Here is a 21,492-nt window from a genome sequence, read left to right as displayed (position 1 = left end):
TGAGGGGATGGATGCCAGTCCCCACACATGACTTTCCCACTGTCCCCTGCAGACCCTGAGGTCAGGCAGGCAGCCCCGGCCCCCATTGTCTCCCCTGGCACAGGCGAACCCAGCAAAGTTTGGTTTAGGGGGGTCCATCAACAACCCTGCCACACCACCCACCAGCAGCAAGGGGATGCCCACAGCCTCCGCACTCATCATGAAGTGGATTATGTTACCAGAGCATCTCGTCAGGGTTGGGGAGTGATAGCCGTTTTTGGGGTGCCCAGTTCAACACATACCCCTGGCACCCTATTTTTATCAACATACGTGGTGCTCCAAAGACCTCAGTGCATCTACAGCTGGGGGAGAAACCTTGACCCATGTGTCCATCGGTGGGTTGCCCGGCTCGGCCACCACGCAGGGAGGTGTCACCAAGGCAGGGGAAACTGCACACACCGCTTTCCACAAACGCTTGCCATGCTTGAAAAGCACTTGAGTTATTTAGGGGGGTTTTGAGGAGGACAGACAGGGCTGGAGGGGGATGACACCCAGATACCCTTCAGCTCCCCAATCCTGTCCCATTCCTGGCTGCTCCTCTCACCCCTTCCTCTGCCTCAGCCACCTCCCCGCATGCTCCCATCATCTTCATGGGGAAACTGAGGCATGGAGAACCTCGTGTGAGCTGCTTGAGAGCCCATGTGGCAGAGCCAAGGAGCCAGGAGCGCCCGTAGAGCACCGCCTGCCCTTCACAGTGCTCAAAGCCCACACCCAGGCTCTCCCCAGCCCACAGGCAGCACCCTGAGGTCCAGTCCAAGCCCCCACCAGCCAGTGGGGCAGCTCCCCTCCCCTCAGGAACCCCTTCCCTGGACACAAGCCCTGGATCCGAAAACCAGCAAGAAGAGAAGGAGCAGTCACCCAGCTCCAGCTCTCACCCCAGTAGCGATACCCTGAACCAGACCTGGCTCAGAGGCACAGAGGTGGGTGTGAGGATTATCCACTGCTCAAACACTTTATTGTCCATTCAAACGCAACAAGGTGGGTGCAATTAATGGGTCTGGGGTCTGCCAGGGATGGTGCAACCAGCACTGTGTGAAGCCAGGTTCCTAGAAGGATGCTCAAACACACCCTCCAGACCATGCACGAGGGCTTGTGGAATCACAAACAGCCGCTGACACCGGTTCCACACATTGACTCGACAAAGCCACATCCCCACCGAGTGAGCAGCGCCAGCAGTGACACTCTCTGCCCCACGCGTTTCTTGGGCTGGGGGCTCTCCAGCTCCAGAGGATGCAGCCACTGAGTTTTACCAAGTCAGGGTCTTGCAAGACCTCTATGCACTTTTGGCCTTCTGGCATGCAAAAGCAGTGCCCAGGCTCACAGTAGTCATCATACCACCACCCACACACAGCAGAGCAGCACAACAATAATAATACCCACACATGGCAAAGTGGCCGTGCCACCTTCAAAGCAAGCCCTTCTCTCCTGGGGGGGAGGGAGGGAGCTGTAACATGGCATTTCCCAGGGGTCACCAAGACAAAACCCTGGCAAATGGGGCCTGTGAGGTGCCCCCTCCTGCCAGCCCAGCCGCAGCATCCCAGGTGGGAAGACTTCTACTGGGACCACCTCTGTGTCTCCAAAGCCCAAACCCCTGCGTGCTGAGGGGCTGCACTGCCCTGTGCACCCACAGGTTCTCGTGGGACTGACGTCCTGGGCAGCGATGCTCAGGAGAGCCCAGTCACCACTGGGACATCGGGGTGCACCAACACGGGGCCAGCCATCCCTGTATCTGTGTGGTGGCGGTCAGCAGAAGGAGGTGAAAGCAAACCCCTCCTGGTATCACCAGTGCAAACCCTGGGTGCAGTGGGGCTGTCAGGGTGGGTGGCTGCTCTCCTGTATTGCACCTCGCGGATTTGAAAAATCCCTGGGGAAATCCCCGCAATACCAGCCGGGGCCATGCCTGGGGCCCCCTGCCTGAGCAGCACCACGCATCCCCACCCAGATCACCCAGATGCTCCCTGCTGGCAGCACCCCAGGCCCCTGGGCCCATCGGGGTCTGGTTCCCTGGGAACAGGCCCAAAGGGGGCAGGGGACAAGCTCCCGTGTCGCCTTTGGGGTGTCAAGGTGGCGCGGGGCTGGCGGCCATGCCTGCGCGTCCCCCTGCATCTGCCGCGCTGCCGCCCCGTTGCCACAGCAACGCTCTCCGGCCTCCGCCGCAGCATCCCGCAGCACAGGGCTTGGACCGGGGGACCCGGGGGCAGCACAGCCCGCTGCCCCCTCCCTGCGTGGTCCCCTGGCCTCGAGCAAACCATCCCTGGGTGTCCCCGCATACCCCCCCCCGCCTCCACCCCACCATGGCATCAACAGCCCCCGCCTGCCTCTGTCTTTCTCACGGGAGAAGGGGGATGCCCACGCAGCAGCGAGCGTTGCCCTGAGCCCACGCAGCACCTGGGACCGGGGGCTTTTTTGCACACAGAGAGGTCTGGGGGCCATGGAGGTGATGAAGCGCTGGGGAGAAAACCCAGGTTGAGGTCACCACTCTGCCCTTGCACAAGGGTGGCACAGAGGGGCAATGCCACGCAAAGCAATGCGCTGGTGCCTCATTTTTGGACCAACATCCAGACATGGGTGGCATTTTAAAAACTTCACAGGGTACCCAAGGTGCTGCGGGAGCAGCGATGGACGGGCAAGGCTTGCAGGAGGCGTGTGTGGCCACCATGGGGCAGTTAGGAAAGCGACGGTGGCCCCTGCCCAGGGCGGGGGGTTACGTGCAGGTCAGAAACTGGCATTCTGCACAAATACCACTAAAAATTAAAAATGTCAGCGACTTGCTCCAGGTGGCGCAGAGGGAAGTGTGTCCCTGTGCACAAGTGGTAAAGGCCTTGCTCTGATCCCAGCATGAACAAGGGAGAATATCATTGTCTTTTGGGGGGATGAAGACTGAAGAAGCCCATCAGATTTGGGCAGATGAGCCTCACGCAGTGGGGGAAGCACAGAGGCCTGTCTAGAGCAGGTAGGAACCACCTGGAGCAGGCCAAAGCCTAAAACCTGGGGGCAGGTGAACTGGAAACGGCACACACAGGTGCGATGGGAAACGCTGGGTGCTGAAGTATTTTTCCACCAGGCTGCGGGAAAGGTGACTCCGCTCGGGGTCAGACAAAGCAGAACCCCCCCACCTCCAGCCAGGCACGCTGGAAGCAGACTGCGGGCCTCCCGCCAGCGCAAACCGCCGGTGGCCGCGCACCGAGCTGGAGACAAGCCCCGCGATGCCAGCCCGGGGATGCACCGAGCGCCCCGGGCCTGCAGCATCTCCACGGACAGCCAGCCCGGCGCTGCGGCCGGGGCCGCGGTGCTGCAGCGGCGTCAACCGGCCCCGGGGGCAGAGAAGCCGCAGGGTCCCCGCACGCCGATGCCGCAGGGAGGAGCCCCGCAGCCGGGGATGCTCGGGGCCCGCCGCCGGGAGGGGAGAGGAGGGGAGGGGAGGAGACCCGCCGCGTCCCGGCGCTGCCCGCAGGCCCGCCCGGAGCCTCACCCAGCACGAAGTAAGGCAGCTCCGTGTTCTCCAGGTCATCCACCACCACCATCTCGCCGGGGAAATCGTTGCGCACGGAGAAGAGCAGCTTGGGCTCGGCGGCCGAGGGGCCGTGCATGATGCTGAGGTCGTTCTCCCGCAGGAAGGGCAGCGCCGACACCGTGATGCTCTTCAGCTTACACTCCAGCTCCTTGGCCGCCGCCTCCGCCGCCGCCGCCGCCGCCGCCGCCGCCTCGGCGGGGCCGCTGCCCGCTGCCAGGCAGCAACCGGCGAGCAGGGCGCACAGCCCGGCCAAAGCCATCTTGGAGCCCCGCGCCGCGCTCCCAGCGCCGGCCGGGCGGGCGGCGGCGGCGGCGGCGAGGGGCGGGGACCGGGGCCCGGCGCCTCCCCGTGCGGCGCGGAGCGGCTCGGCGCGGCTCGGCTCGGCACCGGGAGGATCGGCACGGCACGGCTCGGCACCGGGAGGATCGGTTTTCCCGGCCCCGCGCCCCCCCGCCCCGCCAATTTTTTCCCGCAACCCTGGAAAACCGGGAGGGCTGCGGAGCGGTGCCGGTGCTGCCTGGCCCGGCCCGGCTGCCTTTGCCTCCTTCCGCACTGAGAACAGCTTACAGGTACCCTCGCAGGAGAAGTCACGGACCTCCAAAATCCCAGGAGGAGTGATGGATCCTAAAATCCCAGAACTCACAGCCTTCCAGAATCCCAGACCTCCAAAATCCCAGAAGTCACAGACCCTGAAGCCCCAGGAGAAGTCACAGGCCCCCCCAAACCCCAGTAGAAATCAAGAACCTCCAAAATCGCAGATCTCCAAAAGCCCAGACCTCCAAAATCCCAGAAGTCACAGACCCCGAAGCCCCAGGAGAAGGCACAGGCCCCCCCCAAACCCCAGGAGAAATCAAGAACCTCCAAAATCGCAGATCTCCAAAATCCCAGGAGAAGTTACGAACCTCCAAAATCCCACACCTCCAAAATCCCAGCAGAAGTCATGAACTCCAAAGTACCAGAAGAAATCACAGACCTCCAAAATCCTAGGAGAAGTCATGGACCCCAGAGTCCCACGAGAAGTCACAGACCTCGAGTCCCAGACATCCAAAATCCCAGGAGAAGTCATGGACCCCAAAATGCCAGAAGTCACAGACCTCCAAAATCTCAGAAGACACAGACCTCCAAAGCCCCCCAAGCCTGGGTATTTGGAAAAAAAAAAAAAAAAAAAATATATATATATATATACTGGAAGCATAACGGCCAATCCCAAACCCGCTGGTTCATTTTGCAGCGGATGTTTTTTATTGTCACTCCCTTTAAGTGAGCTCGAAGCAGCACTGAGGGCCTGCCCGACTGCCAAACCTTCCTGCAGACACCTGCGGTCCTGCCGCCAGAACATCCCAGCGGTAGATGTTCTCCTCTCCCAGTGTGGGGTGAAAGGCCCAGGCCCACCCCAGCAGGGACACACGGCCACAGCCACGCCGGTTTGGTTTCCCCCTTGGAGGCTCCTGCCAGCTGACACCCGTGGAGCAGAGGGGTGCCCCGAAAGCGGAGCTCCCACCCCACCAGCTCCGCGCTGGCTCCTTGTGTGGGGCATGGCTCCATCCCGCCTGGCGCCTCCAAAGAAAACCACAAGCAGCAGATACCCATTACTTTAAAAAAATCTTGCAATTTTTTTTTTTTTTTTCAGAGCTTTTCTCCTCACCTTGCAGCAGCTGCGGGGATTTCCCCAAATTTCTCCTCCACTGGTGCCATCTGTGAAGCTTAACACGCCCCAGCGTGGGCATTGCGAGGGGGCGACGCCGTGCCCCAAACACACCGAGTGGAAGAGTCACAGCGGGTGCTTTTCCCCAGGCCTGTTTCTGATTTATAACCTCGCAGTAACCCGCTACATTTTGGGGAGGAAAAGCCATGCTCACCAGAAATTACCCATTTTCACCGCCAGTCTCATGAACAGTCAGAGCTGAGCAGTAAAAGTGTAGCGGCGAGAGGGTTTTCAGAAGTCAGCTAGCTGGGGAGGTGTTTCAGCAGCACCGTCCCCTGTTGGCACCGGTTGGCCAGCAGAAACTATTAAAAAATCAGGAAAAATAAGCAGCGGTGCTCTGTAGGATGGGGCGTGGCCCTCCTTTTGGGGGGCACAGGGAAACCCCTGTGGAGGGACCCCGCCAGACCCCTTCGCTGTTCTTCTTTCACCAGGGGACATAAATTCGTTAAAAAAAGGTTTTTTTTCCTGAAAAAAAAAGGTGCAACTGCATTATTCCAAAGGTGTCACCAAGAAGGTCCTCTCAAGCTCCTGTTTGGAAAACAGGGTGCATCCCCGAGAGGGATACCCCGCTAACGCCCAGCACCACACCGAGAGGGGCAAAAAGGGGCTTGGTAGGAGGCGTGAATAATACATACAGATAAATAAAATATTTAAGAAGAAAACAGTAGAAAATGGTAAATCCAGCGTCACTGGTGGCACCCTCCTGCCGGTAACGCCCCACCCGTGACACCCTGACCCTCGGTGAGGGTTTACTGGTGTTGGCGGTGTAATTGGGCACGACCCAGATTCCTTCACGGCCCGGAGGGAGCCGGTGCCGCCGCACCCCAGCGCGCCACGGGGGGCCTCGAGGCGGCGACCCCCCGCCCCAGGCGCCGTGGGGGGACCTACGTGTCCCTCCCGCGGGGATGGGCGGCTCTGGGGGCCAGGGAGGGGGGAGGCCGGCGGGGCTCGGAGGCCCCCGCGGCTGTGCGGGCCGGGCAGCGGGCGGAGCGCCCACGGGCCGCGACCCCCGCGCCGTCCACGCGTGTCCCCCGCCGCGCCGCGCCGCGCCGCCCCGCCCTCAGCGCGGCACCGCCAATGGGAAGGCGCGAGGAGGCCGGCGGCGCCTTTGATTGGCTGGCGCCCCTGCATATATTATCGCGCGGCGGCGGCGGCGCCCGCGGAGCGCGGCGGGTCCCGGCGCGGAGCCGGCGGCGGGGGGAGCCCGATCGCGATCCCGGTCGCGGCGGCGGGCGCGGGATGGTGGCGGGGCCGCCGGGGGCCGCCTGCCCGCCCGGCGATGGGGCGGGGCGGGGCGGCCCGGAGGCGGCGGCGGGGCCGGGCCCGGGGCCGCTGAGGCGGAGCGGAGCGGGACGGGACGGCACGGAGAGGCGGCCGGTGCCCCGCCGGCGCTGAGCGGGAGCCTGGGGTGAGTCTTGCTGCGGGATCGGGGATTGTGGGGGGGAGGTGAGCCGGCGTGGTGACCCCGCCGGTGGGTGGGATGGCGGGCGGGGAGGGGAAGGAGCGGCGCGGGGGGAGCCGCGGCCCCGCACGGCGCTGATCCCCGGTACCGCCGTGCGCGACGGGGGAGACGCGGCTCGGCCGCCGCCGGCTCGCTCGGTGACCTTGGCCAAGTTGCCTCCCCGCTCCGGGCTGGCTTCGGTGAGGACGGGGGTGGAGGAAGGCAACGGGCCGCTCCCGGGCGGGATCCCCCCCCGGTGCCTGGTGCGGGGGCCCGGCAGGTCCGGGGGGCTGCGAGCGGCCCGCTGGCACCGGGTGCTGGCAGGCTGTCGGGGCGAACAAGGTGCCCGGGAGGCGGGAAACCTGCTGCTGCTTGTGCAGGGTGCCCCGCTCCGAGGGAGATGCTGCGGGGAGCTGCCCCGGGACCGCGGGGACGGGGGGAGGGAGGTACCCCCCGAAATGCCGCGACACGGACTTGGGCACGTAGAAATCAGGAGGAGGGGGCCCCCGGTGCTACCGGCTCTCCCGTGGGAGCAGCGGCCCGAGGCGAGGAGCGGGTGACCTGTGGGATGGTGTTTGCCCACCCCCAGCGCTGCGTGGGGTGACAGCAGCCCCCGGCAGCTCCGGGAGAACGGGGCGGGGGGGGACTGTGTGTCCCCGGCTGCGAGGCTCAATTCCCTTCACCGAAGACACTTTTTTTTTTTTTTTTTCAGTAGGAAACCAAACTCTGGTTCTTTAAAGTACCGAGCTCGAGAGCATCAGCTCTCAGCACAGGGATGTCCACCCCGGCCTGCCCCTCCTCGGGGGGGGGCCCGCTCGCCGCCGCCCCCCAGGCTGCCTCGGGGCAGGGCTGGCGGGTCCCGGGGCCGGGGGTGGTGGGGGGGGCCGGGGCGCTGCGGGGCCGGGGGGACCCGCCGGCAGATGTCAGTGTCCCCCCTTCTGTCAGCAGCCAGGAGGGTCCCTACGAGCCCCAGGGATGTTGCGAGGAGGCCCCTGCACTTTTTTTCCCACGCGGAGCTGTTTTTGGTGGGGGGATTCTGTGACAGTTGAGAGACCTGGGGAGCAGCAGGGTGCTGGGAAGGGGGGTGGCCCCACTCTGACACCCCACATCTCCTCCCTCTCTCTGCCCAGCACCAGCCACCCACCGCCTTCTTTACCCTGTGCTGCTAACACCGAGCTGCCGCCGCGCATCGCTGCCCACCCGTGACACTTGTCACCTGTGCGAAGGCAAGGGGGGGGGTGGGAGGAGCGGTCCTCGCCTTGCACTGCCCCCAGCTCCTGCATGAGGCCGGTACTCGGCTTGCGGGGTCCATGGGGGGGGGGAAGGAGCCATCCTCTCCGGGGAGGGGGCTGCAGGATGCTCTTCCCCGGCCCCAGAGCCCCGTCTGCAGGGATGTTTCAGGCTGAGAGCTCAGCACAAAGCGGGGGGAGGCTGGTGGTGTTGCTGCTGCTGCCGTCGTCACCGCGGTGGGGGGAGTTGTATTTCACACATTGCTCTTTTAAGAGGCTTTCTGCCTGTGGGTGTGAAAGTCTCGGGTGGGCAAAGCCAGAGGGCAGAACACATGGTGCTGGTGCGACACGCTGCACGCAGCTGCTGTCTCCCCTGATGACAGCCCAGGCTTCATCTCATTTGATGTCTTATGCAAATCCTTAGCTCCCCGAGTCCTGGGATTTTCTGCTATTTTCTCTTACTCTCATCTTCAAGTGTCTTGCTCTTAAGGATGTGAAGAAAAGCTAATAAAAGGAGCCCGATTCATCAAGTCTTGCAGGTTTTTAAACCCGTCTCATGAGCTGGGGGGGGGGCGAAGGCAGTGACTTAAAGTCACCTAGAAATAGTGACTGAACAGCTACAGGGGGTGGTTTGCCAGAGCCTAGCGAGAATTGGTTCACAGCCACCACTGTGATCTTTAGCATCGCTGCTGGGACAGGGATGGCAGGCTCCGAGGTGACTGTCCCCACGCTCACTGCCTGGAGCCGCGTCTCCGCAGGCCGGGTGCCAGGCGGCTGACAGCACCCTGCCGTGCCCACTTTGCCAGCGATTACCGTGCTGCTGTCGCTCCGGCGGTGCCTGGCTCGCTCTCTTAATTACCCTGGCAAATCAATGAGGCCCTGGCGCTTCCTTGGGAGCGTGCGGATGCGAGCCCGGCGGCTGCAGCTCGTTGAAAGCCATGACAGGGCCGGGGGGGCAGAGGAGGCAGCGGCGCAGGCAGGGCTGGGCACGAGGGAGTTGGGTCCCACGGAGCCCCGAGCGAGGTTGGTGGCTCTGGAGCAAGGGGATGAGAATCCTGCAGGATTGAGTCCTTTGGGATTGTCTGTCCTGGGGGGTGCAAGCGGCAGAGCAAGAGGTGCCCTGGGTGCCTGCGTGAATTCACATAAGCAGGGCTCAGCTGAGTCAAGCCACTTCAGAAACTAAACTGCACTTAGCCTCTGCCCAGACTCTTTTAAGTGGCCTTAATTCAATATAGCTTTCCCGCGTTTAATGAGAAGGTGACTCAGTCACTAAGTTTGACGTTCATTCCCACTAAAAGGTATCTGCAGGGAGATTGAGACCCATCCCCATCGCTCCCTGCTCCTGCATGGATACACCTTTGCTCCTGCCATGCCCCAGGGACCAGCCCCCATGGCTGGGCATGTCCCACAGCTCTGCCACCAGCGGGTATCGCTCTGCCTGCTACAGACATCGGGTGCTGCTTTTGCTCCAGGCTTCGGCTCAGCCTTTACAGGGGGTAATGCCTGAGTTTCATGCTTCCCCACGGCACGAAGCAAATACCACCGCAGCCTCTCCCCAGCACATGCTTCCCAGTTTATGTATCTCTAGATCCGCTCCTCAGCATGAAAGGGCAGAAATCAATGTTAATGTCCCTGACAATTAGCTAACGTCTTAATTATCGAACTCGGCCTGATTAGTGGTGGAGCGCGTGGCTCTGGAGACGCCGTCGGCATGGAAGCAAGCAGGACCTCGGCATAACTTGGCAGGATGTTCCTGTTGTCACTGTCGGCTCCAAGGGCAGGAGAAAAAGGCTTTTGCAGCTCACCCAAGCTGCCTGCTGGGGACTCAAGCATCTCTGTCCACACCTTACACCATCCTGCCTCGGTCTCTTGAGCCATTTTGGATGAAGACACCCACCACAGAAGCACTCCTGTTGCCATCTCAAGGGTGGGAGGGCACCTCTAGAAATTGCAATAAGCTAATTTTAAGATGCGGCTTGTGACAAGTGACGGTCTGGGCAGTGCATCGGCCCTCACTGGAGGGACACCGGGGCTTTCTGCTGCAGGCAATGGGGACACAGAGGGCTGCAACAAGATCAGGAAAACTTGGCCAGAAAGGAGGTTGTGGTCCTAGGAAAGTTTGCCAAGAATATTTGCATTGGCACTCTTCTTCCTTCGCTTTAAGGTTTTTATAGAGAGAGGAGGGGAAAAAAAATTAACAAGCTGGAAGTTTTCCAACTTTTGTGATGCAAAACCCTAAATCAAAAAAAAAAAAAAAGAGTAGTCAGATGCTTCTCATCAAATCTTCATTCTTTTGGATCAAGGAAAAGTGATTAGAAAGTTATTTCCAGCTCTAGTAGTAAGGTCAAGGGGGTTACTCGTTTCCAAAGAATGCTGGTGTGAGCAGACAGAGGTGCACCCTGATAAGCATTGCCCCCAACCCTGCAGAGCAGCAGCAGCAGCCCCTCGGCAAGACCAGAGGCCCCCCCACGCATCTGTGGGACTGTACGGAGCTATAGCAATTTCTGCATGAACTTATTTTATATAACCCCGATCGATACGAGCAAATAAATTAGCCCAGCTAACGATGGTGCGGGAAAGCTGCTCCTCAGGGATAAGCTTGCTGTGTAGCTCAGCGCAGCCCCCGTTGCTGGCTCTCCTGCCCGCGGTGGCTTGCCTGCTCCTGCCTGACTTGGGGCTTCAAGTTTCTGTTGGCAAGGATGCTAGTGTGCGTCAGCGCCCGTCCCCAAGCAAGAGCCCGCCTTGGAGGTGCCAGCACTCACGGTGTAAATAAGAGGCAGGTGTGAATAAGAGCTCATTTAGCAAGGTTGGAAACTTTGCTGCTTTAAAGGATTCTGCATGCCAGGAGGGGACTTTTGCTGGATTTGCACCAGCCAAGCGCTGGAAATACCCAATTCTGACTATTTTTATTGTTCTGTAGTAAAACATGAGGTGACAAGGAAACGTCTCACGTTCAGCCATGAATCTTGGAATAAGCTCCCTGGAGAAGGCAGCAGAGCAAGCTGAAATGGTTTAGCTGATCTGGGGACTGCAGCCCTAGGGAAGAGGTGGCCCAAGGTGGCTCCATCCCCAATATCTGTCCCCACAAGGGTGGCCCAGAAGAAGTTTGCTGCCTTGAGCTGTGGTGCTGGGCGGGGAGGTGGGAGAGGAGGTTTGGAGGGGAAGGACAGCATGGGGAGCCCCTCTTGGGGAAGGCACGTGGGGGTGTCCCCTGTGGTGGTGGCAGCAAGGGGCTGGTCAGTGCTGGTGGAAAGCTGTTGGCACCCAGGATGGTTTGGTGGAAGAGACAGTGCTCTGCCTGATCCCCCCCCCCCCCAAAAATCCCCTCCTCTGAATCAAAGGAAGGATGCTTCCACATCCTCCTGATTTACACCAGGAAAGCCTCAGGGAGGGAAGCTCAGTGACTGGTGCAAGACCACCTGTACCAGTCTGTGGTGGTGTGAAGTGGCGATGGATGAGGCCAGTTTCCCAGAGCGCTCATAGAAAAGCATCCCCTTGGCTGTACAGACCCGGGTAGAGAAAGAGGGGAGAGGGGGCCAGCCAGGGAGCAACCCAGCCCCACTTCGGCTGGAGGTGGTCAGGAGCCACCTAAAAGCCACAGATGATGACAGGGGACAAGGAGATCGGCCGTGCCAAGCCTGTTTGTGGTGCAAGTGGCCGGCTACCTAGTGTGCCAGCTACTTAAGCAAGGTGTTTTTCTGGCACAGCCATATTTAATGCTACAAGCAGTGTGTTTCCATGAGCAGGGTTTAGAAAGATGCTGTTCAAGGATCTTTCACCTCAGCTTCTCAGCTGAGAGCCGGAGTGCTGCTTTCCTCCCTGCTATAGGGGAGAGGGACCCTCCTGGGCACAGCAGCTTGTCCCAGCTCCCTGGGTCACCCCATACAGGGCAGCAGCAGGACCCACAGCTGCAGGGCAGTGGCGGGCAGAGAGGGTTTAGTCCCTTTGGTCCCCAGGCCACCTCAATTTTAATTGCATCTGCAGGTATTCCTGGGGAGGAGAGCAAGGTACTTGCCTGTTTCAGGCAGCTGCTGCATCCTGGCTGCCTGCTTTCCCCTGGTCCAGCTTTGGTTGCAGGCAGGAAAGCAGGCAGGGAGGATTTCAGAGCAGCCAAAGTGCCTCAGCTGCTCAGCCATCACCCACACGTGGCAGTGCATGAGCAGCTCCGTGAGCAGCCGACATCGGGTCCTGCCACGTTTTGGCGGGGACAGATGTCCCCCCCAACACTCGAGGTGCAGAGTGAGGACACCAGCCTGACATTGGGGGCTCCCCTGCCCACCCCGATGTGGGGGCCTGTTCGTTTGGGCCAGGATTTGGCCACATCGTGGCCACGGGGGACTCCACATGCCAGGAACAGGAGGCAATGACCGGTGTGTTATGTGGCTGCCTGCAAGGTTGGGAGAAACCAGGGTAATACACGGAATGATAGTGCGAGGGGGGACAGAAAAAACCCTGCCTGCTGCTCCTGCCCGCCCCTGCCCGCCCTGCTGCCCCGGCACTCCCAATCTGGTGATGTGAAAATCTCAGCTTTTGTTTAAAATTAACAGGGCCCCAGCCTCACGGGCTGAGTGAGAAGCTGAGAAAGTGTAATCAAAGTGCACCCTTAAGGGTTTAAAAATAGAAGAGAGGGAGGAAAAAAAATTTGAAAAAATAATAATACATGTTACAGCACGATGATTCATCTGGCAAATCCCCGTTTGGGAGAACGTGGGGCTGGTGTGTGCTCAGCAGGGGCGAGCGTTTGGGCTCCAGGCCCCCACCAGCCACCCTCCTGGAATAAAAATCACCTCCCCTGGAAGCACTGCAGTGATGGGTTCCCTATTTTTAGGCAAACAGCAGGACACCTCACCTCACCCTGGCTCTGCCAGACCTTGCAGCTCCCCTTCACTTGCAAATTCAGGCTCTGGCCCCAGGACCGCTGCTCCCAGCAAAGCTCCATCTTCACTCCCCCAGGTACTGCCACACTGGGCTATGAGAGCAGAAAGGTCTTGGCTTGAGATAAACACCAATTGCATTCAAAACACCACCACAATCATCCCAGCCAGCCTTGGGGTGGACCTCCATCCATCCGTCCATCCATCTGTCCATCCATCATCTCAGCCACCGGCAGGATGCAATGTCAAGTCTAACATTAACCACACACAGCTCAACCCATACTTAGAGAAGCTATTTTTTTCCAGTTCCCTATGCTTATTAATTTTTAGCCCCCCTAAAATAAGCTGCACATGCTTATGATGGCATCCCCAAAGTGCAGGGTGCAGAGGCAGGCCACTGTCCCCACCGCACGGGCACCCCGTAGCAGCAAGCTTGGCTCACCGAGCTGATGCACTGCAGAGAAAAACATAAAGAAAAAGCCAGAAATTTCTCAAACAGGCACTAGCCAGGTTTTCATTTCAGCAGCAGCCAGCACCCCTGACCCTGTAAACTCTCCTGTGGCACAACCGGTCCATGCCCGATGCGTGGCTCTCCCCAGAGCACAGCTTTCCCTTCAGCAGCATCCCCAAAGCAAACCTGACCTTCCCTTAGCTCGTGGTTGCACCTGGTTCATATCCATGTCGACCTGACCCCCTCTGGCACCTCGCCCCGTGCCGCCAGCCTCACAGGCTCCCCGCTTCGCGCGGTGCCGTTGCAGGGCAGGACTGTCCCGGAGGATCGCCACGGGGTGAGAGAATGAAGAAGCCGGTCGGGCGGCAGCAGGATGGGGTGGCAGGACCTCCCGCGTGCTGACGGGCCCCCGCCGATGCTCCCATGGCCACTGGCCCTCCTGGCCCTGAGCGCGTGCTGCCGCTGGGGGGTGGCCGGCGCGGCGGGCAGCACGGTGCCCCAGCAGCATGCTGCCCCCGCAACCCCTTCGTCCTCCTCCTCATCCTCCTCTTCCTCTGGCCGGGCACCCCTCGACTGGCTCCTCACCGACCGCGGACCCTTTTACCGAGCCCAGGAGTACGTGGACTTCATGGAGCGCTACCGGCAGGGTTTCACCACCAGGTACAGGATCTACAGGTGAGAGGCTGTGGGCGCCCCGGGAGGGAGCTGTGGTGTGGGGGGCTGCGGGGGGCACGGCAGAGTGGAGAGGGACCCGCTTTAATCCGCATGAGTGGACCTCCGCCTGTGGGAGGAGGCTGCCCATCATGAGAGACAGTGAGCAGGGGTATGTGAGATGCTTCTTTCCCAGGGAGTATAACAGCAGTTCCCCAAGATGGGCTGGGATGGGCTCCAGGCAGGATTTGCCCCGAGCCAGGAGTGATTTTGTGTGCAGGTTGAGATGGGGTCAGCCCTGATGGTCAGAGGCGTGGAGGGATGCTTCTTTGAGGGATGCTCCTTTTATCCTTTTGCCACACACAGAGACATCTCCGTGCTGAATTACTGACCCTGCCTGGACTGCCAGCCATCTGGGGCTGGGATGCTGCTGGGGCTCGCAAAAAGCCACCCTGACTGACCCCTGGCATGTCCCTACTGCTGTCACCCCATAGATTGCAGCAGTGGGATGCTACATGTGTGGGGACCAATGCTGGAGGGGGCTTCTTGCCAGTAGAGAACCAGATTTGGCAGCAGTAGGGTCCAGTGACCCCAGCAAAGGGCCACCCCATGACAGCCAGTGTGGGAAACCCACTCCACAGCCTCCCAGCAATAATTGGGGCTGTCACCTCCTGCTAATGAGCCCTTTCCCCTTCCTTCCATCACTGGCGCCAAGCCCTGGGGGTTCCAGCAGCAGAGCAAAGCCCGGCCACTGCCTCCCTGGGGGAGGTGACGTAGGTGCCGGGATGGCAGCCTTGTTACGCAGCCTGGCACCCCCAGAGAGCTCCTCTCCCCCCTCGCCCCTTTCCTACGCACTGACGCTGCCATGCCAAGGGACTTGCATCCTCCAGGGATGCTGCTGGTGACGGTGGTGGGATGGGAAGGAGCAGCCGGAGGGACAGCGGTTGGCTCCGGGTTTGCTTTGCCTGTGGGATGGGATACGGGGGGAACGGGTGCAGGGGCTCCTGGCCCCCTGGCCCCACGTGCCCCAACACCCAGGGAGTGTGAGTGCAAGGGGAGAGGCAGCATCCTCCCCTCCCTCAGCCCCAGCTCTGCTCCTGGCCCCAACATCCCTCTTCCTGGGCCCAAAAATCATAATGAGAGGCCACCCGGCACCTGCTGAACCCCTCGGCTGCTTTACACCTATCCACCCCTCTCCCCTCTTCCCTCTCCCACCTTTCCCAGCCAGCCCCAATTAAACTGTCTGAAAGCCACCACCTGGTTTTAATTAGAGAAAAATGCCAAAGATTAGGCTGAAATGTGCCACTGGTTGTTTACTGGGCTACTGGTTGTTCCAAGCAGTGGCAGGCTAGCAGCCTCCCCACCAGGGCCAGGCGATGCTGGGGGGCTGGTGGGGCACATTCACAGCCTCCAGGGCTACAAGGGGACCCACCCCCAACTCCACCACACCCAATGCCTCCAGCTTCCTACAAAACGCTGCCGATACTTAAAACCATGAAGCTCCCACATGTTGGATTTTCACCCAGATCTGTAGGCATGGGGATGGAGGATGGATGAGGCCCATCCAGCCCAGCGGGCTGGAAAAGGCTCTGGCCCTGCCCTGGGCTGTGATTAATGCCTGCCGGAGGTGCCTGATTAATCAATATCAGGCATCTCCGCTGCTTGTAGCTTGTTATCATCATTGATGGCTTAGGGAGGGACGAGGCTTTCGTCCTGGCTGGATCTATAGCTGGTGAGTGCACACAGTGGGTCTTTCACCTCCGTCGCGGCGATGGGGAGGTCGGGATGGTCCCAATGGGAGTTTTTCCACCTACTGATCCCCTACCTCGAGGTGGAAACTGGGGACAGTGGAGGGGACTGCATGCGTCTGGCATGGCCGGACTGGCTTTGAACCCTCTCTCCACCGCCGCTCTCCTCCTGCAGAGAGTTTGCTCGTTGGAAGGTGAATAATTTGGCCTTGGAGAGGAAAGACTTCTTTGGCCTGCCACTTCCCTTGGCCCCTGAATTCATCCGCAACATCCGCCTGCTGGGACGCCGACCCAGTCCCCAGCAGATCACCGACAGCCTCATTAAAAAGTATGGGACCCACTTCTTGCTCGCCGCCACGCTGGGAGGTGAGTGCTGGTGGGTGCTCGCTCCCTGATCGCTTCCCTGGCACAAGGCAGCGTGCAGAGGAGGGAGGGTGGGAAAATAAGCACCGCAGGAGAAATATGGCCACGAAGGGGAATGGGGGGAGCCCCACAGCACCCCAAAAGCATCGTGTGTCCCTCCAGGAGAGGAGTCCCTGACCATATTTGTGGACAAGCGCAAGCTGAGCCGGAGGGCAGAACCCACCGGGGGGGCCGGGAACAGCTCTGGGGTCTCACTGGAGACCCTGCACCAGCTGGCAGCCTCCTACTTCATCGACCGGGAGAGCACACTGCGCCGGCTCCACCACATCCAGATCGCCACGGCTGCCATCAAGGTAGGCGAGGGTGCGAGGGAGAGGGCAGCGCGGGGAGACAGTGGCCCCAGGCCTCAGCAGTAGCCCCTCCAAGGTGGGCTATGACACCCTAAAGCAACATTGCACCCCGGGGAGGGGCGAGCAGGCAAAGTTAGGACATCTGCGTTATTTATGGGAAATTGGGCACGCTAATGAAGGCACATTTTTCAGCCAGGGCTGCTGCCTGTCAACAAGCCAATTAGCAGGCAATTAGTTCTCCTCCCCAAGCATCTCTTTGCTATGGAGAGTGGGGCACAGCAAGCGTGGCCAGGGGTTATCTGCAGCACTTCGGGTGGGGTGGCAGGCGCCCTGGGTCCCCTCCTGTGTCCCTGAGCACCTGCGGGTCCCCCCCCTTAGGTGACCGAAACACGGACGGGGCCACTCGGCTGCAGCAACTATGACAACCTGGACTCAGTGAGCTCCGTCCTGGTGCAGAGCCCCGAGAACAAAGTGCAGCTCCAAGGTAGGACTGGGCTGGTGGGGACATGGTGATGGACAAGTGCCACCATGGGATGCTTGCGGGTGCGCAGGGGGCCACAGGGGAGGATGCTGGCTCGAGATGCTGCTTTTAATTTAAGGGCTGGGGAGGAGGGGCTATGAAAATAATCAAAGCTGGGCAGGATGAGGTTGTTGCTTGTCTGCCAAGAGGAACCAAGATCGATGCAGAGCCCAGACAAGCGGCTCCACAGCAAATTGATATGAAAATCATGCGAGGGTGGGAGCCTGGGGAGGGGGAAGGCTTGCTCCCTCCTCATTCGGGTGATGTTTTTGAGGGGCTCTGCGTGTGCCCTGATGCTCTTGCGGCTGCCTCCCGCTCGCAGGGCTGCAGACGGTGCTCCCCTCCTACCTGCGGGAGAGGTTCGTGGCAGCTGCCCTCAGCTACATCGCCTGCAGCTCGGCCGGGGAGCTGGTGTGCCGCCGGAGCGACTGCCGCTGCCAGTGCCAGCCCACCTTCCCCCGCTGCAACTGCCCTGAGGCTGATGTCCAGGCGCTGGAGAACAGCCTGACCCAGCTCCAGCGAGCCTGGGAGAGCCACCACGGCCAGTTTGAGGAGTCAGGTGAGGCTGGGGAGACCCCACCAAGCACCTCCTTCCCTGCAACCCCTCCTTTGGGAGCAGCCCAGGCTGGGTGGTGCAGCTCCAGGGCAGGATCCAGGGTGGTCATCTCACCATGAAGATCTGAGAGCCCAGGTGGAGGGAGGTTGCCTCCAGCCCTACCTTCAGCACTTGCTCTCCTGAGTCTGCTGATGCCACCTCTCTCTCCCTACAGAGGAGTTTCAGGCCCTGGTGAAGAGGCTCCCCGGGGACCGTTTCCTGAACAGGACAGTCATCTCCCACTTCTGGGCCATGGACCTGGACGTCCAGCATCGCTACCAGCAGCTGGGCACCAGCTTGAAGCTGCTCTCCAGGAAAACCCACCGACTCATCCGGCGGCTCTTCAACCTCAGCAAACGCTGCCACCAGCAACCTCGCTTCAAACTGCCGAAGGAGAGGTAGGGTGCCAGGCATCCCCACCCCACACCAGGGACACTGCTCAGACCCCCGAGGGGGTTCAGACCCAAGGCCCACCTCCCCGTGGATGGAACTGGAGGAGCTCCCGCCTTGCTGGAGGGATGCCCAGGGGTGAGCAGGCAGGAGGGGAAGCTGTGCCACCCTGGGATGTGGCCCTGAGAGGTTGGGTCCAAGCCTGGAGGTAGCAGATGGGGCTCGATTCATGGGGGGCCACCAGCAGTGCAGGAAAGTGGGCACAAGGTGGGCAGCTCTTCCATCCCTAGGGAAGGTCAGTCACGCCCCAAAAGATACCATGTAAGCACCTCTTATCCCATGTCTCTTCTCCACCAGGTCCCTCCCTTACTGGTGGAGCCGCGCACAGTCGCTCCTGTACTGCAGTGAGACCACTGTGCCTGGGACCTTCCTGGAGGAAAGCCACAGCTGCACGTGTCCCCCCGACCAGCCCTCCTGCCAGGGCTCCATACCGTGTGCCTTGGGCGAGGGGCCAGCCTGCGCCAGCTGTGCCGAGGACAACAGCACCCGCTGCGGGACCTGCAACCACGGCTACGTGCTCGCCCAGGGCTTCTGCCGCCCCGAGGTGGCTGACTCACTGGAGCACTATCTGGGGCTGGAGACAGACCTGCAGGACTTGGAGCTCAAGTACCTCCTGCAGAAACGGGACAGCCGCATCGAGGTGCACTCCATCTTCATCAGCAACGACATGCGCCTGGGGAGCTGGTTTGACCCCTCCTGGAGGAAGCGCATGCTCTTGACCCTGAAGAGCAACAAGTACAAGCCTGGGCTGGTTCATGTGATGTTGGCCCTCTCCCTGCAGATCTGCCTCACCAAGAACAGCACGCTGGAACCTGTCATGGCCATTTACGTCAACCCCTTTGGGGGAAGCCACTCGGAGAGCTGGTTCATGCCCGTCAGTGAGGGCAGCTTCCCAGACTGGGAAAGGACTAACGTAGATGCCTCTGCCCAGTGTCAAAACTGGACGCTCACCTTGGGCAACAAGTGGAAGACCTTCTTTGAAACGGTCCACGTCTACTTGCGGAGCCGCATCAAGTCTCTGGATGACAGCTCCAATGAGACGATCTACTATGAACCCTTGGAGATGGCAGATCCCTCCAAGAACCTGGGGTACATGAAAATCAACAGCTTGCAAGTCTTTGGCTACAGCCTGCCCTTTGAACCGGATGCTATCCGTGACCTGATCCTTCAGCTGGACTACCCCTATACCCAGGGATCCCAGGACTCGGCCATGCTCCAGCTGTTGGAGATCAGGGACAGGGTGAACAGGTTGTCACCCCCTGGCAAAACCCGCCTCGACCTCTTCACGTGCTTGCTCCGCCACAGGCTCAAGTTGGCCAACAATGAGGTGGTGAGGATCCAGTCCTCCTTGAGGGCCTTCAACGCCAAGCTGCCCAACGCGGTAGAACAGGAGACAGGCAAGCTGTGCAGCTAACAGCCAGAGCCGCTCCGATCTCAGAGCGAGGGGGCCGGGAGAAAGGACTCCCCGAGGCAGGGGGAAAAAAAATAAAACAACCTAAAAAATTAAATCAAGGCCTTACCTTAGTGCCAACCGCGTGCTTCCATGGTACACCCAGCGACTGGCCAAAGAGATGCAGGGCTTGAGTGGATGGAGGACACTACGGAGGAGGGATGGCTCACACAGCGCAGATAGGCTCCGAGCATGGGGACGATGCCAGCACAGCTGTCCTGTTGGTGGCTGGGGGGATGTGGCCTGGTCAGAGGCAGCTGCTGGCCCTGATGGAGCAGATGCCCAACCCGCCACGAGGATCCTCCAGCGGCAGCCTCCTCGACATCCCAACTTTTATAGTCTTTTTAAGAGAGGTTTCTACCAGCGCCTTCATTTTGGCATCGCCTAAGACCCTTCCTGCATCCATGCCCTTGCACACGGCATTGGGGGGGACCACACCACAGGCCCCCGAGACCCAGCAGATCTCTCCTGGGGCCTCTCCACGAGCATCTCGCGCCTGCTGCGGTACCGAGGCATCATCACCCCTTGTGTGGGAAGGACCTGGCACCCACCCCATGGATGCTGCCATCACAGACATCGGCGGAGACCTCTGGGCCGCAATTCCTTACAAAAGAAAAAAAAAGATAAACCTAAAACAAAAGAAAGAAAGAAAAAAAAGTTTTATTTATGTATTTATTTATTTGTTTTGTTTGGGAAGGGTTTTTTTAAGCCTATTTATTTGGGGAGTGTAATTTCTTGTCAGTGGCTCCAGCCAAGAGACATCTTAGTAAAATGTATCTGTTTAATATATTTTTTAAAAAATGCCTTTTTTGAGCATAAGAGCAACCAAAACCAACTGAAATTAAAAAAAAAAAAAAAAACAAACCAGTTACTGTCATCTCTGGCCCTGGCTTTTCCCTTGCTGTGCAGCAGGAGGGGAGGGCGAGGAGGCTGCTGTGCGTGTCCGGCTGCTAAGTCCCCCCCGTGCCTCCGCACCGTCCTGCTCTCTGGATTTCAGCCAAGCCTCCCAAGGAGGGGAGATGCCACTGCATGGGCTGGCCATCTGTCTCCTGTCCACATCTTCATTAACTTGGAGGGACAGGGTTCTGAGGTGGCCCATTAAGACCATCGGATGTGCCTGGAGCCAGGGAAGGATCCTGCCTATACCTGGAGCCATCAGCTCCTATCTGCTCCCCCCAACTCTCACCTTTCCTCCCAGCAAGATGTCTGGAGCAGATGCTCCCCGAGCTGGTGGGAAGGACCTGTGTGGCACCAGCCACATCTCATGTCCAACCTCCTCCTGGTCCTATGTAAACATCCACCATACCGCAGCGTGAGCAGTGCTGCAGCTCAATTGCCCGCTGTGGCACATGCCAACTCTTTGGACCCTTGGGAGCTTCACTTGATAACCCTTAGCTCTGGTATGGGAAGAGATGGGGGATATCTGACCCCCAGCCACTCTTTCTGACCAGTTACAATTGTATAGGCAGGTATGACAGTTGTCTCTGTGTCCTAGCTCTATTGCTTGGTCTGTATACATAGGTTGCTCCATACTTTTGGTACCTTCATTGACCTCAAGGCCTTCTCATTCATCACCCTCTTAGAAAGGAGCCCAAACCAGGCACAACCCATCCTGGACACCTCCCTCTGCTACACCCAGTGCAGGCATCAAGAGGCAGGTTTTCCTGAGGCCAGCACCTCCAGCAGCCTCGCCGCTGGGGAGCCAATGGCATCTCCAGTGCCCACGCAGCTCAGCCCAGCGAGCCAGGGCGAAGAGACAGGCAGCGGGGGCAGACGAGCTGGCAGCTGATGGCTTGGTGGAGCCCGGCTCCCCTCCCTCCTTCCCGGGTGCTGCTGCTGCTGCTGTGCTCGGTGCCTGACCAGAATATCAAGCAGCGGCACTGCCCGGCTGTTGGATGGAAACGCTGGGTATCCAGACAAGTGGAGCTCACCGCTTTGGCAGCTGCTCTAATTTCTTGGCTGGGGACAGACTAGAGAGAGGAAGGAGACGACCCCCTGACCCACAGCAACCCCAAAGCAGGGGGTGAGAGCAGAAGGGATGGGCAGGGTGCAGGGAAAAGGAGAGATGGGGGAAAAATGTCTATCAGTGTGCAGATCTGAGTCTGCTTCCTA

At 59.9% G+C, this 21,492-nt stretch overlaps 2 protein-coding genes across 5 annotated transcripts in view; one reads left to right on the top strand and one right to left on the bottom strand.

Annotated features, from left to right (window-relative positions):
- The window catches only part of ASTN1 (astrotactin 1), a 57,142-nt gene extending 53,300 nt beyond the window's left edge, over positions 1–3,842 (bottom strand). For both annotated transcript variants that reach the window (XM_074833028.1, XM_074833029.1), the window contains exon 1: positions 3,512–3,842. In XM_074833028.1, coding sequence (XP_074689129.1) covers positions 3,512–3,812 — 301 coding nt within the window. In that variant the 5' untranslated portion in view covers positions 3,813–3,842. The remainder of the gene's footprint in view (positions 1–3,511) is intronic.
- Positions 3,843–6,559: 2,717 nt separating this feature from the next.
- Positions 6,560–20,934, top strand: BRINP2 (BMP/retinoic acid inducible neural specific 2). Of its 3 annotated transcripts, none has more exons than XM_074833006.1 (8): positions 6,560–6,666; positions 13,561–13,928; positions 15,828–16,018; positions 16,178–16,368; positions 16,744–16,849; positions 17,208–17,444; positions 17,656–17,878; positions 18,228–20,934. In XM_074833006.1, the coding sequence occupies exons 2-8, from the start codon at positions 13,627–13,629 to the stop codon at positions 19,342–19,344; spliced, it is 2,367 nt and encodes a 788-aa protein (XP_074689107.1). In that variant the 5' UTR covers positions 6,560–6,666; positions 13,561–13,626; the 3' UTR covers positions 19,345–20,934. The 3 variants fall into 3 exon arrangements, with proteins under 3 accessions (XP_074689107.1, XP_074689109.1, XP_074689108.1); XM_074833007.1 differs by lacking the exon at positions 6,560–6,666 and adding an exon at positions 7,884–7,917; XM_074833008.1 differs by lacking the exon at positions 17,208–17,444.
- Positions 20,935–21,492: the final 558 nt, after the last annotated feature.

This window comes from Strix aluco, chromosome 8 (genome assembly GCF_031877795.1).
Source record: "Strix aluco isolate bStrAlu1 chromosome 8, bStrAlu1.hap1, whole genome shotgun sequence".
NCBI lineage: Eukaryota > Metazoa > Chordata > Aves > Strigiformes > Strigidae > Strix > Strix aluco.
This window is presented reverse-complemented; position numbering and strand designations above follow the sequence as displayed.